The sequence below is a fragment of the Talpa occidentalis genome, unplaced genomic scaffold (genome assembly GCF_014898055.3).
Source record: "Talpa occidentalis isolate TD23 unplaced genomic scaffold, MPIMG_talOcc4v2.1 talOcc4.3, whole genome shotgun sequence".
Taxonomy (NCBI): domain Eukaryota; kingdom Metazoa; phylum Chordata; class Mammalia; order Eulipotyphla; family Talpidae; genus Talpa; species Talpa occidentalis.
In genome coordinates, this window is record NW_023603184.1 from 37,111,967 (window position 1) to 37,129,924 (window position 17,958).

The 17,958-nt window shown below is 39.8% G+C and overlaps 1 protein-coding gene across 2 annotated transcripts in view; it reads right to left on the reverse strand.

Moving 5' to 3' along the window:
* Positions 1 to 226: 226 nt before the first annotated feature.
* The window catches only part of RRM1 (ribonucleotide reductase catalytic subunit M1), a 39,942-nt gene continuing 22,210 nt past the window's right edge, over positions 227 to 17,958 (reverse strand). The window contains exons 8-17 of one of the 2 annotated variants that reach the window (XM_054699492.1): positions 16,957 to 17,118; positions 16,507 to 16,586; positions 15,642 to 15,843; positions 12,495 to 12,644; positions 12,079 to 12,300; positions 10,502 to 10,578; positions 6,333 to 6,468; positions 5,287 to 5,382; positions 3,787 to 3,975; positions 227 to 2,463 (exon numbers count right to left, since the gene is read on the reverse strand). In XM_054699492.1, coding sequence (XP_054555467.1) covers positions 2,275 to 2,463; positions 3,787 to 3,975; positions 5,287 to 5,382; positions 6,333 to 6,468; positions 10,502 to 10,578; positions 12,079 to 12,300; positions 12,495 to 12,644; positions 15,642 to 15,843; positions 16,507 to 16,586; positions 16,957 to 17,118 — 1,503 coding nt within the window. In that variant the 3' untranslated portion in view covers positions 227 to 2,274. The remainder of the gene's footprint in view (positions 2,464 to 3,786; positions 3,976 to 5,286; positions 5,383 to 6,332; positions 6,469 to 10,501; positions 10,579 to 12,078; positions 12,301 to 12,494; positions 12,645 to 15,641; positions 15,844 to 16,506; positions 16,587 to 16,956; positions 17,119 to 17,958) is intronic. The other variant, XM_037522839.2, reaches the window with a different exon arrangement.

Here is a 17,958-nt window from a genome sequence, read left to right on the forward strand (position 1 = left end):
ACTTCCTTATATCCAAAAGAATTAAAAGCAGGAATTCAGATTCTTGTGCATCAACATTTATAACAGCATCATTCACAGTATCCTTAAGGTGGAAATAATTCAAATTTCCATTAACACAAGAGTAGATGAACAAAATGTGATGTATACATATACTGGAATATCAGCTCTAAAAAGTAAGTTCTGATATATGCATGCTACATGGATGAACCTTGAAAACACTATACTAAGTGAAAAAAGTTGGACACACATACTGAATGCTTTTTTTTTTAAAGATTTATTTATTTATGCATACAAGAGCTGGGGTACAGGACAGAGGCGCGGGGGGTGAGAGGATTCACCAGAGACAGAGTGGGGAACAGAACAGGCAGACTGAATGAAATACACTGCTGAGGGGAGCAGCGGGCAAGACTGGAGAGGTCTGCTGTGCCATGTGGGTAGGTCCCTGGCCGGGGATTGAACTTGTGCTGCAGTGGCTGCAGACAGCTTCATCGGTTGCGTCTTCACCCCTTGAGCCACCAGGGAGGCCCTGAAGATATCTTTCAAGGGCAAACTGAAATTCCTACAAGGCTAAGCCCCATATTGTAATTTAAACTTGGCAGGGTTAGAGGGTGAGGTATTTATTCTTCCATTTCCTTCCATACATCTTGTATGTCTTTCTCTTGTCTTACTGCTCTGGCTAGGACTTCCAGTATTATATTGAAAGCAGTGGTGACAGTGGACTTCTTGTCTTGTTCCAGATCTTAATGGAAATGCCTTCAGCTTTTCACCAATGAGAATAATATTGGCTATGGGCTTGATTAACTAAAGTGACCAATTGTCAAACAGCTAACAAGACTTGAATCCAAGTGGTGGGCATATGAAGCACCAGCAGGGGACTGATGCATGCACCCATTTCCCAGTGTTAATTCCTTCCCTTTACCTTGGGGGCATGTGTATTATTTAAAGATCCCACATAGCTCAGAGAAATGGAGGTGAACCTGAAGGGAGGGGAGAAAAGACCTGTCAGTTTGTGGGCAACAAAGGGAGCTCAGTGGGGAGGTATAAGTAGGATGGTTCCTATCATAGGCCTAGGTGACCTTAGTGATCCCAGGGTAGATGGTTGTCTTGCAGACTAATAAACTATATTCCTGTATGGCATTCAGGCACTTAGATGGGGTTCTTATTTCATAACCCCTACTTGCAGAAACATGGATGGAGCTGAAAGTGATCATGTTCAGTAAAATGAGAAAAAGAAAAAGACAAATACCGGATGGTTTCACTTATAGGAGGAATGTAGGGAATCCAAATAAGGGATGGGGGCAGGGGGAAAGTAATTATCATAAAGTAAAAACCAAAGTCAACAGGCAACTAAAAACCAGACATTCTGCAGCAGGGGAGGAGGGATTAGGATCAAAACAGGGGTGGAAGAACACAAGGGACTATGGTGATGGTGCATGGGTGAATTGGTGAATTGGTGGTGGGAATTTCATGGGGACTATACCCAAGATGAGAAAGCATACATTGTATAAAATGAAGAATGATGTAAAAAAAAAAATATATTAAAAAAAAAAGTTTCAAATATGTTTAAAGAAGTAAAAGCAAACAAACAAATAAGTACAGAAAATCAGGGAAACGTGACTCTTCAAATGTGACCTCTGTGTAAAAGTAAATGACAAAATTAATCTCACACAATCACTTAGAAATATTTATCTTTATTTCAGAATGACCTACAGGACCTTATACAATAAAGGCCCCATCAGCACTTCTCACGAATTATGACTTAGTTTTGTTTCTATGGATCTAATAGTTAAAGCAGCAAAACTAAGTCTACTTACCAAAACTGAGGTCATGAGAAAAGGGGTGTAATGGAGTAATGAAATCCAATACAATTACTCATTATATAGTAATGAAACCCCATATAAATTTCAAAAATTTACCTTTTTTTAGATAAAATGAAGTTTATTTTTTTAATTTTCATTTATGTATTTTTTACATCATTGTACATTTTTAAACAATGTTTGCTTTCCCCCTCTCAGGTGTAGTCCCCACAGAATTTCCTTCCCCAATGCACCTGTGCACCATCACCTCAGTCCCCTGTGCTCCTCCCTCCCTCCCTCTGACCCCTCTCCTTCCTCCTCCCCTGTATGATGTCTGTGGTTTATACTAATTTTTAAAAAATCCCTACTTTCGCACCATATGCAAAAGTTCTAACACTTCATGCAAGCCTGCTCCATCTATGCAATCTCAGAGAGTAGCTGGCTATCAAAGAAGTGCTGGCCTCTCCTAAGTGTTTTCTCAGGATCCACACATCAGACACTCATCTCTATTCTCTAAAGAGCACACCATGGCTGCTGTGTTCCGCTCCTTCTCTTCCTCCTCTCTGGATGTCTTTTCCTTATCTTTCAGCTTCTCCTTATTTAGAGTGAACTGGATTGGATTAGCTGCTGGTCTTGTCCTTAAGTAATACATCCCAGTCTTCAAACCCTACAAGGGAAAAAATACTATCAGAAGAAATTCTAAGGATACTAGACAATTATAAAAATAAGAAACGACAAAAATAAAATAGTAAATATTTATGACCAACGTTTAAAACACATTTCCATAAACCAGATCAAATCATTTTATAAACTTGAAAGTCTATTTACTCTAGGAAGCCTTCTCAAAAAAGACAGCTATATCCTATACTTTTCACCCCTATAACAGGTTTACCTCTTTGGAAATGTCAGCTCTTTTTGTTCTCTTTTTTGTTTTTGTATACATAATTTCCAAGTTTGCCTAAGACAACACTGGTTATATGTTAACATATGCTTTTGATTATAACTATTCAGAGGGGTAAATTAGGTCCCTGTATAGCAGTAGATTACAACTACTTCAAAGATCATCTCATTCAGTATTCCCAGTCTTGACACAGAGATGATCAATTTAATGTTTATTAAATAAGAAAATAAGTTTCTTATTCTATATGAACACCCAGTACAATAGCAGGGAATAAGAATACAATCCAGAAGACAGGACATTACAGTCAGCAAAGACTAGCTAAGTAATTGGCTTTATTTTGTAGATAATTGAAGTGGCAAAACAATGGGTGATTTTGAATAATGGGTTTATAAGTGCAGTTTTATTTTAGAAATGATAGCAATGCATAAGACTGCATTGCTTTGTATACAAAGATATACAAATATATATACAGACATACAAAGAGTTCATGAAGAAGCTGATAAAAATAATGGGGCCTCCCTGGTGGTGCAAGGGGTTAAGACGCAACCTATGAAGCTATCCGCAGCCACTGCAGCACGAGTTCAATCCCCGGCCAGGGAGCTACCCACATGGTGCAGCAGACCTTTCCTGACTCACCTACTGCTCCCCTCAGTGGTGTATTTCATTCAGTCTGCCTGTTCTGTTCCCCACTCTGTCTCTGGTGAATCCTCTCACCCCCACACGTCTGGCCCGTACCCCAGTTCTTGATTGCAAAAATAAATAAATCTTTAAAAATAAATAAACAAATAAAAATTTAAAATGATGGTGGAGTAAGAAGGAACAACCAACACAATGTGATGAGTGATTGCATGGAGAGGAAAAGAAAGATAATTGGTTTCCAACTTACAAATGTAATAATCCTAACAGAAACAAGAAAATCCAAAGTGAGAGAATGATCTGGTACAAAAACCATGAGTTCACTGTAACATATTGGATAGGCAGTGAAAGAACTTCTAGGTGACAATATTTAATAGATAGCAGACTATGGAATTGCCCCAATTCCAAAATATCCCAGTTGACAATAAGTCCTCCTTGATTTCCCCTACCAACCTGCTTCCAGCCATAAAAGTGCATGCTAGTGAGTTTGCCATAGTTAGGCTCAGCAATATGGATGTTCAAAGACTGGCTCTGGTCAATGAAAGCACCTCTCTCAGCTGCCATCTTGAGGACAGTTTTCTGAGAGATTTCCCACACAGTCTTATAAAGTTGCTTCAGGTCATCAGGAATTTCTGGTATGCTCTGGAGAAGGTAAACCAAATGTTTAATGTACTCAGTAGAAGAAAGCAATATAATTAACAGGCTCTAGCCTTGGTTCTATTTTCTGTCAGATCTGACCCAACCATTATCATACAACTTGATCCTTATCAAGTTTCTCAAAATGCTCCCCTCCAGCTTAGGAAGTACAATAAAACTCTATCTAACCAACAAAATATCAGGTGGTAGTTACTAAGATTCATCTGTAATTGGTTTATGGCCAAAACATTCATTGTTCTAGAGGCACTTAATAAAGGAAAACTCACAGCTAAGTAGCAATACAAATCACTAGGGCTATAACTCACAGGGATATGATCAAGGGAAGTAATGATAAACTCTTTTATAAACTAGGATTCCACAAACTCCACTTGGAGTCATTAAAAATTAAGTTTTCTCAGGTCTAGGGTTAACATGCATCAAAACATGCAGGCTGGCTAATGCTACAGTTTCTGTCAGCATACACAAAAATACTAAAGGAAACTTCATCTGTGTTACCAAGTCAATCAATCCCAGCAAGAAGCCACTATTTATAGGGGCCTCCCCTGGTGGCGCAGTGGTTGAGCGCTGGGCTGCGAAGCTGCCCGCAGCCTCTGCAGCACCAGTTCAATCCCCAGCCACCAGCAAGGGTCCCACGTGGCGCGACAGACCTCTCCTGCCGTGCCCGCTGCTCCCCTCAGCAGTGTATTTCATCTGTCTGCCTGTTCTGTTCCCTGCTCTGGCTCTGGTGAATTCTCTCACCCTCCTGCACTTCTGACTGTACCCAGTGTTTGTATAAATAAATCTTTTTAAAAAAAAAAGACGCCTCTATTTATAAATTCTTGATGTTCAGTTGCAAATTGTTAAACACTATCTGTCATTCTGTCTTTTGGGCTATCAATCCTCAACTCTACCATACTTTTTAATTAAGTTTGACTCTCTAATCTCAGACATATCAGTAGTTCCCAAACTTTGTGCATTTTGGAATGATGTAAGGAGTCTTTAAAAAAAATAGATACCTGGCTCCCAATACCAGACATTTTGATGTAATCGGTATAGGTACAATGCAAATTTCAGAATTTTAAGTGCTCCCCAATTGATTCTAATAAGCAAAGAAGTTGGAAACTACTGCTTTATATTATTGCACAATTAAGAGGGAAAGGCCTGGTTATGTGAAGATGTATATAATCCCAGCAAAACAACGCAGAGGTGAACAGAGCCTATTCAATCACAGAGAATGGCCATTTTTTCTATTGGTGGGAAAAGTGAAAGGTACCACAATTTCCAACTTAGCTCCTGAAGAGATATTTCATTCTTTACCTGGATAGACCCATTGCATGCAATAATCTGGTTTTTCATCTCTTCATTCCATAAGCCCCGCTCAGTAAGATCTTTCAGTAAGTGAGGATTTACAATCTGAATAGAAAAACAGAAAAGACCAAGAGGTAACAATGATAGGAACTAAACAGAATCATATGTTTGGAGCTTAAAGCAAAATACTAAACATTTATTTAACATTGCTTGGTAAATTCTATTTTTTATAATATTGACAGGTCTATCCCACCACACAAAAGCTATAGTCCTTTAAAATCTTGGTATCTAGTATTCAAGAACCATATTATGTGGCATCTGCAAAAGTGAAAAGAACTAACATTCCCCAAAGTGGGTTAAAAAAAAAGTGGATTCTTATTTTTTTCCCAAAGTCAACATATAATAAACATAAGAAAAATAAGAAGTATATCTACCCCGAAACTTGGGGAAACTTATTATTTCATAATAACTGGAAATTCACAAATAAAAAAATAAAAATCTTTTAAATTAGTGGTTCTCAACTCTAGTTGCACATTGAATTATCTGAGAACCTTTAAAAAATACTGGTCCATGGGCCTCCCCTGGTGGCGCAGCGGTTGAGCACTGGGCTGGGAGGCTGCCGGCAGCCTCTGCAGCGCCAGTTCGTTCCCCAGCTGCCGGCGAGGGTCCCACAAAAAAAAAAAAAAATACTGGTCTTACCCCCCACAAATTCTCATTGAGAACCACTGTTTTAAATGATGCTCCTATATACATCTTGAGTATCATCAATTTAGGCATCCAGGGTTATAGACTCTATCATGATGATTACAGAATGGTGAAATAACATGTGAACTCTAATATCAACAAGTTACTTCCATATTCAACCATCAATCATTCACTCTTCTGGCAGATATTTATTGAATGTCTACTTGTGCTAAAAAAACATAAAACATTAGAGACAAAATTTTGCCCCCCTACTGAGTAAAAGGGGTATTCTAAACATGAGTTAGCATTTATTCCCAACATCAGGCCTTTTGAAAGATCGCCCTGTAGGTCTGTAGTTGTGATCTTCTCACCTGAAATTCTCCTGACAAAACCCTGCGAGTATAGATGTTGCTGGTATAAGGTTCAATGGACTCATTATTTCCCAGGATCTGAGCAGTGGAAGCAGTAGGCATTGGGGCAATAAGTAAACTGTTTCTTACACCATATCTAAAAAAAAAGGAGAATATTAAATGCCAGCCCTAAAGCTACAGTCTGCTAGGAAATCAGCTATCTTAAGTCACTGTAGTAAATGAAGCTGCTAGGGGGTACCATTATACATGCATTTGATTCATTTGTTGACTTTTGAATTTAACTCCAACAGGGTTGCAACTCCGCGATATGGGTAGTATATTTTGGGATAATTTTATTTTATCCCCTTTCCACACATATGTTTTCTAAACTTTCTAACACACATTATTTGATTAAACAATTTTAAGGCAAAGATAAATTTCTAAGAGCATTTTAAAGCTACTGCTTCCTTCTGCAAACATTAAACACGTCCCATATGTATTAACCCAGAAATGATAGTCATCATGAGAGAAAATGAAAACAGCCTGCTTCAGTATTCATTCAGCAAAACACTCTGCCGGTCCTCAAATCTCTTATATTTTGGGAGGCCTGCAAAGACTCAATTTTTACATTACCCCTCCAAAAGTTCTTCCAAAATCCCTAATTTATTGCTATGACAATCAAGTCAACAAAAGCATTTCTGTGCCCAATGTGCATTAAGTAATTGTAATGGCAGGAAGGACACAGGGCAGGATCTCTATGACCCGAGCAGACGGGGTAAGGAAGAGAGAGTCCTGGAGCCCTCAGTGGCTTTTGCAGGCTTTTATTGGGATTTACCAGGTACACAGCAGGCAGGGGTGCTGGGGGGCCGGGAGGCTGGTAGGCCTCCCAGCCCCCAGCAAGTCTTCACTCTTCCTGGGCTCTCGCGTTCTCTCTGCTTCTCTCACTTCCGTTCATTCTGCTTCTTCCATTCGTTCTTCTCTCGTTCTCGTGGTACTCTCTGCTCCTGCTTCTCTGCTTCTCTTGGTTCTGCCGCTGGTAGTCTGCATACTCCATCGCGCTCTGTCACTCTTAGCCACACTCCTCTGTACACTCCATTGCACTCTTCCATCCTCCACAACGCATGACCACACCACACTCTGGTGTGCCACTCTTATAAACCCAGTCTCTCAGCCCAGGTGAATCCCATCACATATGCCCATACCCTGTTCCAGGTGCCCGCCATCAGGCATGCATTCAGGACCACAAGGATCCACCATCAATCCTAATGGTGAGAGGGCAGAAAAGCCTGGTATCATTTACTTACCCTACAATCCACCCCCCTCAGGGTTTTCATCCATACAGTCCATATCAGTCTATATCCAAGTCATATACTTGGATATATGACTGGCAATATGAACACTGCACCCATGGCCCACAAAAGCAAATGAAATACATCACAATATAGGGCCTCCCCGGTGGCACAGTGGTTGAGCGCTGGGCTACGAAGCTGCCCACAGCCTCTGCAGCGCTGGTTCGATCCCCGGCTACCAGCGAGGGTCCCACATGGCGCACAGACCTCTCCTGCCGCGCCTGCTGCTCCACTCAGCAGTGTACTTCATCATTCTGCCTGTTCTGCTCCCTGCTCTGGCTCTGGTGAATTCTCTCACCCTCTCATGCTTCTGACTGTACCCAGTGCTTGTATAAATAAATAAAAAAATCTTTAAAAAAAAAAAGAGATACATCACAATATAACAAAATACAACAGAACACAAATAAGTCCAGGCAGGGCACCAACCTAGTGGCAAAAGACAAGATTATTGGCACCAGCAGATGATCCACCACTTCTGCTGCCGAAGGCACCACTCAAAGGGAGGGGAACTACTCAAGTATCTGCCGTCACATGCCAGGAGCCATAAGGCTTCCTGACCTTCCTCTGGCTGTGGTCTCGGCCACAAGCCACACACCGCATCCACCCCCAGGATGCACTCACTCTTGGATTGGCGATTCTATACTATTGGGGGTAATCGCCAATCCTCAGGGTTTCTGTCTGCAGTTGCTCCAACACTCGGCTTTCATAGTCACCAATGCGAGATGCAGACCCCTGCACTCAGGCCAACCCACTGCATAAGCACATGGGTCGGGGATCCATGGTATGAGCTCCACATGTGGCCTCTCTTGGGTCCCCTCTTTGGCTGTAGGCTCCACCACCAGCCACATTTCCCACCTGTCCCCCAAGGATAGGTTCCTCAGCTCCTCACCCTTACTCGACAATGAGCAGGGCATCACCCAGCTGGTGATTTTAAGAGACTCACTGGCCTTCTTTAGCATACTTAGTACTTAACAGCCACTCAGGGCTTCTCAATCTTAGCACCAGCTTTTGCCTTCTCAGTTGGCTTTTCTCCTCTCCCTAGCTGCTGGGCAGTACACAGGTTGCTTTTGGCCACTGAGGCCCACTGGACACCCCCAGATTCCCATCTCCTGGGGTGTACAAATCATACCATCTGTAGGGGCAGGAAGACCACAATGCAGGTTTTCTGATCCAGCAGACCGGGTAAAGGAGGAGTCAGAGTCCTCAGTGGCTTTTGCAGGTCTTTTATTTAGATTTACCAGGCATATGGCAGGCAGGGGTGCTGTGGGGCCAGGAGGCTGGTAGTCCTCCCAGCCCCCAGCAAATCCTCACTCTATCTGGGCTCTCTGGTGTTCTCTCTGCTTCTCTTCTTCTCTCAGTTTCCGTTCCTTCTTGGCTTCTGCTGGCGTCGCCACGACACCACCCTTATAAACTCAGTCTCTCAGCCCAGGTGTATCCACTTCAGGTGCCCACCATCAGGCATGCATTCAGGACCACAGGGTTCCCTCATCTATCCTAATGGCAGGAGGGCAGAAAAGCATGATACTTATACCTTCCCCTACACCACCCATCCCCAGAGTCCCCAAAACATAACAACCTGCCAAGTTTCCTTTGCCTTCTGGTGGGATTGTCAGTCCAACTCCATTAGTCCAAGTCCATTAGCCTCCCCCGACATCAGCACTGGAGAGCTCCGAATCGTGGTCCTTTCTTCCCCGATGATTCTGCTGCCTCTGGGGTCACTGGCTGGTCCTCGCAGGCCATCTCCTCCTCCAGGCGAGGTTTTGTCTTGCAGCTCCCGGACCTTGTCCATCTCCTGTTCTGCCGTGACGCCTCCAGCATTTTCACAGGCTCTCGGTCTGCTACACCTCAGTCCCTCCTGAGATCTTCAGAGGGCTCCATACCCATCTGCATGGATCATCCTGCCGACTACGCCAATTGTAAGGGCAGGGAGGGCACAGGGCAGGATCTCTATGACCCGAGCAGGGTAAGGAGGAGAGGGTAAGGAGGAGAGAGTCCTGGAGCCCTCAATGGCTTTTGCAGGCTTTTATTGGGATTTACCAGGTACACAGCAGGCAGGGATGCTGGGGGGCCGGGAGGCTGGTAGGCCTCCACAGCAGGCCTCCCAGCCCCCAGCAAGTCTTCACTCTTCCTGGGATCTCGCGTTCTCTCTGCTTCTCTTGCTTCCATTCATTCTGCTTCTTCCATTCGTTCTTCTCTCGTTCTCGTGTTACTCTCTGCTCCTGCTTCTCTTGGTTCTGCCACTGGTAGTCCATCATACTCCATCGTGCTCTGTCACTCTCAGCCACATCCTCTGTATGCTCCACTGCACTCCTCCATCCTCCACAACGCATGACCACACCACACTCTGGTGTGCCACTCTTATAAACCCAGTCTCTCAGCCCAGGTGAATACCATCACATATGCCCACACCCTATTCCAGGTGCCCGCCATCAGGCATGCATTCAGGACGGCTAGGATCCACCATCAATCCTAATGGCGGGAGGGTACAAAAGCCTGATATCATTTACTTACCCTACAGTAATAAAAGTGAAAAATAAAGCAAGCACACTTACAAATATGATAAATCAAAAAAAAAAAAAAAATTACCCCACCTGGGTTAAGTTCCTAAAAGATCAACTAACGATACCTACTATGCACTGAAATGTTTTAATTGTACCAATTTGCAGATTACCACAATGCATATATTATCTTGTGGAGTATTTTTATAAAAATAATTTTGTTGATAGGCCAGTTTAGCCCCTTTTAAGAGAAAAAATGAGTTTTGGAAGTTAAAATAACATGCCTAACTTCTGAAGAACCAGGATAAAAACCTGAAACCTCCTTATTACAAAGCTTACTTACTTTGCAATCTTCTCCTTAAGAATTTTCCAGTCCCATAGGTCTGTGGGAGTAACATTCCACATATCATACTGAAGGATCTAAAAAATGAACGACCCAAATTTATGACAAATCACAACAAACTATGACCAAAATCAAACAAATGACTAACTACAATGCCCCCATGTCACAACAATAACAAATGAGGTCTTCTAGCAGAAGCATGTAAGAAATACAAAATCCAGAGATTTTCCTGGATAATCTTCTATTTTGTGATAACTAATCATAAGCAAGCTAAGAAAACTGGCTAAGGGCTTAGCTCTTTTCCACATGCTACCCTCTCAGGACTCATTTCTATAAACCGGAAATTCTAATACTCAAGAAAGTGTGTTGCTGAGATGTATTTTCTTTTTTTAATAATGAAAGTATTATGTTGACCTCATCTTTCTTGTCTTGATCTGGTCATTGACCTATCAACTCACAAAATACCTATTTTCGAACAACCATACATTGCTAAATATCAGCAAAACTAAAGTAACATCTTATTTTACATGGAAGAGAATCATGCTACTGATAATAAAGGTATTGTGGAAGTCAGAATTCTGAGACAGCTCCCCAGATTCTCACCCCTGAGTTCACTGGCCATGTATAATCTCCTCTTACATAAGATGGGACCAGGGAATATGATGGATGTCACTCTCGAGGGTAAAGGTGATTTCTCCGGTTCTTATTAGGCTGCAAATCAATTTAAGTTAAGCAAAAGGGGGGTTATCCTGGGTGAACCTAACTTAACAGACAAAAGCTCTTAAAACAGCATCTACAATGAGTCTTTCTCCTCCTTCTATTGGCTTTGAATATATTGAGTTCTGGTGCTTCAACGAAATGAATTCTGTCAACAACCAGGAGAATTGGAAGAGGATCCTGAACTTCAGATGAGACCATAGCCTCCACCGACACTGTGACAGTGGCCTCGTTAGACCCAGAGAAAAGGACCCAGCTTAGCTGAGCCTGGACCCCTGACCCATGGAAACTGAGATAATGGATGTATGTTGTTTTAATTCATTAAGTTTAGCAACTGAAAACTAATAGCAGTTTTAAGTCACTTTAACAATGATATTTCTAAATAAGAGAGATTAATATAGAGTATCCTTTTTGTTACAGAAGACAAAAGTACTGTATTTGGTACCTATAACTGGTGTAACAAAGTACTACAAACGTGGTAACTTATCAATAAAATAACAAAAAAATATTCTCTCATACTTCTGGAGACCAGAAGTCACAAGTCAATATTTTGGGAAGACCATACTTCCTCCAAAGGCTCTAGAGGAGATTCTGTTCTTTGCTTCTCCCAGCATCAAGGGCTTTGTGTCTTTTTTGTGTCTCATGTAAGGACAACTGTCATTGGATTTAAGGAACAGCTAGACAGTTCAGGGGAATCTCATCTCAAAATTCTGAATTGCATCTACAAAGTCCCTTTATAAGTCAAATAAGGTAACATTCACTTGCTCCAGGGATTCAAATGTGAACATAGTTTTTTGAGGCTATCACTCATTTTACTCTAGGAACTCATAGGCAAAAAGAAATTTCATTAACATACTTACTCCTTTGCTGACTGGAGAGCCCTCATAGGTCTCATATGGGCCATGCTCCTTGGCAAGGTCACAGCTGGCTTCCAAGGCTCCATAATAAATGGTCTCAAAGATTTGCTTATTCAATAACTGGGCCTCTGGACTCTCAAAAGGATACCTCATCAGAATAAAAGCATCTGCCAGACCTTGTACTCCAATTCCAATGGGGCGATGGCGTATATTTGATAAGTGTGCCTTTAAGCCAACAGATTTAATGAAGAGACATTACTGAACAGCGAAAGTTAACATTCTTCACCAAGTGACACATATACTCAGTTTCTTCACACCATTCCAAAGATAACCATATAAATGATGATCAGCTGGCCATGATAAACTCCCTCTACCTTGGATTTCAATAATTACCAATAAGCAGAGAAATCTATTCATACCTCTGGGACAGGGTAATAATTAATATCAATAATTTTATTTAAGTTTCGGACAATGACTTTGGTGACTTCAGCCAATTTCTTAAAGTCGTATGTGTGTTCTGACGTGACATACATATTCAGGGCCAGGGAAGCCAGGTTACAAACAGCAACCTAGAATACAAAGAAAAAAGGCCAAGAAACACACAATTTTGACTTCTTCCCCCAAGTCAATAACACCATTATACAAGCCCCTGATATTGTTATTAAATTTTTTAAATTATCTTTGACTTCTCTTTCTTCATCATTCACCAATTTATTTCTAAATCTCAATACCTATTCACACATGAGTTATAACATCACCAGTACAGGTAAGGTAGATAATCCTGTGTTCCATACTATGTGGTTCTATTATCAGACATATATCACATTGTGCTGTTTTAATGTACAGCTGCCTCAGTCAGTAGAGACATGCTGTCCAATATAGTAGCCATTACCCATATGCAGCTATTTAATAAATATTAAAGAAAATTTTAAATTTGTCTTCTCAGTTGTACTATTCATATTTCAAGTACTCAATAGTCACCAGACACAGAATATTTTCATCGATGAAGAGTGTTCTTCCAGGGCCTCCCCTGGTGGCACAGGCGGTTGAGCACAGAGCTATGAAGCTGTCCACACCCTCTGCAGCACGGGTTCGATCCCAGCCAGCTGGCGAGAATCCCACATGGTGCAGCAGACCTCTCCTGTCTCGCCCACTGCTCCCCTCAGCAGTGTATTTCAGTCTGTCTGCCTATTCTGTTCCCGGCTCTGTCTCTGGTGAATCCTCTCCCCTTCCCGTGCATCTGGCCTGTACCTCAGTTCTTATATGCATGAATAAATAAATCTTTAAAAAAAAAGAAAAAAGAAATAGTTCTTCCAAATAACATGTCTGGTACACCTTCACTGAGATTCTAAAAAAACTTAACAGCAGGGGATACAAGTTTGTGAAATCTGAGAAAGCTCTCCATGTGATCTCCCACTATATTATACTGTGGTAAGCTATTTTCAGACAGGGATCATGTCTTATTTATACTTATATTTTTATGCTAGCACCACATCTGGAATATAGCAAAAGATTAATAACACTGGATGAATACTATTTTTTCCATTTTGATTACGACTATCCCAATCACAACTCTTAACTTCTCTCATCTGAATTCCCCCATGCCCTTTACATCTACTCAACTCAAAAACATGAAGCCAAAGTACCCATTTTTAAAACATAGTTTGAATCACATTAAGTCTAATTTATGCTCAGGAGAAAAATAAGGCAGGTAAAGAAGAGAGTGAGTCCTGGGGATAAAATTGGAAGGGGTACTTTTGAATGGAATTGTCAAGGAAGACCTTACTGAGAATCTCACACATTAACAAAGAAATGGGGAAGAGGTTAGAAAATAAGTCTTGGGACTATCTGGGGTAAGAGTATTTTAACATTCAAAGTAAACAGTAAAAATTCTGAGGCAGAAGTATGCGTGACATGTTTGAGGAACCTCAAGCATATCAGTAAGGGTGAAATAAAATGAGCAAGGAAGAAAGTAATAGTAGATGAGGTGGTGATCCCATATGAGTAGGATACTGTAAGGATATTGCATGGAAATTAATGAAGTACTGAGGACTTTCTATAACATGAATGAGCCTTGGAAATAGGCTAAGTGAAAGAAATCTAACACCAAAGGCAAAATATTATATCACTCCATTTACATGAAATACCCACAATAGCCAAATCCAGACTGGAAATAAACTAGTGGTTGCTAAGGGAAGGGGAAAGAGGAGAGCAGATAGTGACTGCTAGTGGGTATAAGGTTTTTTTCTGGGGTGATGAAATGTTCCAGAATTAGACAGTAATGACAGTTGCATATCCTTGTCAATATACTGAAGAAAATGAAATTATATGCACTTTAGAAGAATGAATTTTATGGTTTCTTTTTTATACCTCAAATAAAGGAAAGAACTCTGAATGGGTTGGAAAGAGCAGAAGAGGAATATTATGCAGAACATAATCTGATTTTTGTTTTTCATGTGAGCCAATGTTACCTCAATTTAAAAAATAAATTTTTTAAATCTTATTTTTGTTTTAAAAATGGTCACTCTAGTTTATACAATATAATCTATCTTTCATAATAGTTACTTGAGTCTGTCATTTTCTTCCAATTAAACTGTAAGTTTCTAGAGGGTAAGGGCTGAGCCATATTCATTTATATTCCCAAAACACCTAATATAATATCTTACGCATACCTAGTGCTCAATTTTTTTATCGAATTAAACTGCAACCTTAGCAGTATGCTTAATTAACTTTCCCTTCTTCCCTGAATTTTCATGTGTCACGATTTTAGATTCTAGAATTTGGAATCTTGCTCCTTCTGCTTCATTTCTAGTTACATCCAATGTCCAAGAATCTTGTCATCCAACTACTGCAACAATCTTCTTACAGTAAACTCTAACCTCTTTTCCTACCAAGCTACTCTATAACCAAAAGCACAAACTATCCTCAGAAAAAAGCAAAAAGGAGGTTTCTTACCTCTATGACATGCCAGCTTTCAAAACTATACACTTACCCCCAATCACAGCCATTTCTCCATATATCAAGCCTTCATGTATTTAACTCCACCAAAACAGTTACTTGACACTGCACAAAATCCATCCCTATCTCTGACCTGACATACAAGCCAAACTTCCCAAATGCAAGGATTTTCCATAAACTTAAAAAAAAGTCTATGTCCCATTTCTAGCCTTGCCTTTCTGTGAATCACCTAAAAGATCCAAGATTGGCATCTTTTCTCACCATTCATTGATAGGACTCTGTGCTTATATACTTTAAACTGAATGAGCATCCTCACACATTTCTGTGCTTGTCCTAAACCACAACTTTTTACTGCTGTTTTTCTCAAGTAAATATTTTTACAATGTTTGTATAAGGAAAAGTTGACAATTTTTGTGTGTGGCTTAGATTAAAAGATATTCAGGGGGTCACCCCTCTTTATAATCTCTTCCTTATAATCTCTATATTACTGCCCTTCTGCTTATAGTAAACTATTCACCCGTATATAGTGAAATTAAGTGAGGGAGTCACACATATTAACTCCCTAGGATTCTTCTCTCAACACTCTTGGCAGAGGTTTTTCTACCTACCTCATCTTTGCTGGTATACTCTACTATTTCTGTGCACAGGTTGCTGCATTTGATTGTTCCCAGGTTCTGCTGATTGCTTTTCCGATTACAGGAATCTTTGTAGAGCATGTATGGTGTACCTGTTTCTGTCTGAGACTCAATGATCGCATACCAGAGCTGCTGAGCTTTTACAACTTTGCGGACACGACCCTGTTTTTCATAACTGAAAAGCAAAGCTCATATTATTTTAATATTCCCTAAGAAAATCTTTACAATAAATAACTTAAAGAAAGACACTAAAATAGAAAATTATGAAAACTCTGAAATGTTTACTAAGTTTTGCTAAGGGAAAAAAAAGGAATATAATATTCATTTTAAGCTGCTAAAGCCATAGGGAAAAATCATGAAGCTATAAACTCTTTCAATGCACCCTGTTCCACTTAATCAATACCTTTCATAATATAAAGGAACAGAACCTAAAGCAGTCAAATATCCTACAACCGTGCCAGTATTTAATGATCTATTGACATGTGTGTACCAGTTGCTCTTGATTCCTATGTGCAGGCTAAAATATAACTTATTTTATAAAATGTATTATATAACAAAAGAAATAAAAATCCTTGCTTTTAGCTTTAGTTTTCAAAAGGATCAATTTTTTAAAAAGTCTACTTATATGTCCCAAAGTGTTAAAAAAGAAGTTAATCCTAAAATTTTGCTGGCAATTCAGAAAAGCAAGCCTGACCAAAATAAAATAATTAACTATACTCTCTTCTAGTTGCTCCTGAAGATTCCTAGAAACCAGCTAATAATTGATGTAGCTCTGAACTTTGGGTCACCCAAATAAGAGAAACATGGCTAAAACATCACTTTCATATTTTTTTTATACCTTTCATACAGCTTCTCAAATTCATCTCCCCAAACTTCATCTAGACCAGGACACTCATTTGGACACATCAAAGACCAGTCCTACAAAGGGAAGAACAGCACCATTCATTAGAAACTTTAAACTATACATACTACACAGGGAACATTGCAAGGAATGAGGTGACGTCATAGATTCTTGGCAATTTGCCATAGAAAGAATTATTTTAGACTCAGAGCTAAATAAACATCTAGTGCTGCCTGTTTGCACATGACTTCTTAAGCATTGAGGTCAGAGAGCACCTACTTTAGAGAATAAAAATCCAAGAAAGCAGAAGGAATGGCATCTCAACTTGTGAAGAATGCCTTCCATAACAAGATATAGAAGTGGTTTCCTCCTAAGAATGATATAAGATGACAAAAAAGAAAGTTGGTTTGAATTGAGTCGTTATCACCAATGGTACCTATCTCTGACCTGATTAGTTTCCACTCGTTTCATGAAGAGATCCGGAATCCAAAGGGCAAAGAAAAGGTCTCTGGCACGTTGTTCTTCTTTCCCTGTATTCTTCTTTAAATCAAGGAACTCAAAGATGTCTAAATGCCAGGGCTCCAAGTAAATAGCAAATGCCCCAGGTCGCTTATGGCAAAGAAAGGAGACAGAAACAAAAAAAACTTCAGATTTTCCAAAGCACTTTTACAGTATCTCCTTTGATCTTCACTATAATTAATGAATTAAATGATACCAATAAAAATACTACAAAAACATAAAATTAGTATTTTCCTTCCAATCGTAGGAGTGAAAATAGCCTCTGACACCAAGAAAATGTGGAAGAAAAGTAACTTGTCCAAAGTGACAAGTGAACTAGTCTATATTGCCTAGTTTCTCTGTCAGCTAGTCAGCTCACTTTATACTCTCTATATATATGTAAAGTCCAAAGAAAACTGTATTAACTTTTGACAGTAAGCTGTGCTCTTATTGAAGGTCAAAAAGGTGGTATGTCTTATCAAAGTCCCCACAGATTTGTTTTTTAAGTTCATTAAATGGAAATTTGTAAATTAATAGGTGATAAGTATGTAAGAGATAGGCTGAAGTTGTAAACTATCCTGCCAATAACACTGGGTAAGCAACCCAGTCCTCTGACTTTTACTTTTCCCTCTATAAAATAAGCAGAGTTTTGTCTTTTTAAAGAAAAGCCTAGAACAACTACCATAACCCCATTTCAAGTTTAGGTATCACAGCTTTGCTGATAAACTATCATATAAAAAACTTAACTAAATCAACTGCCAGGAGTCATAGCTAACATATATATATATGTGTGTGTGTATATATATATATGTATATATATGTGTATGTGTGTGTATATATATATATATATAGGTTGGTGATAAAGATGATTAATGTAAATGCAAAAACATGGGGGTTAACAGAAATGTTTTATATCTAGATTGGTGTGGTGATTACACAACTATACATATT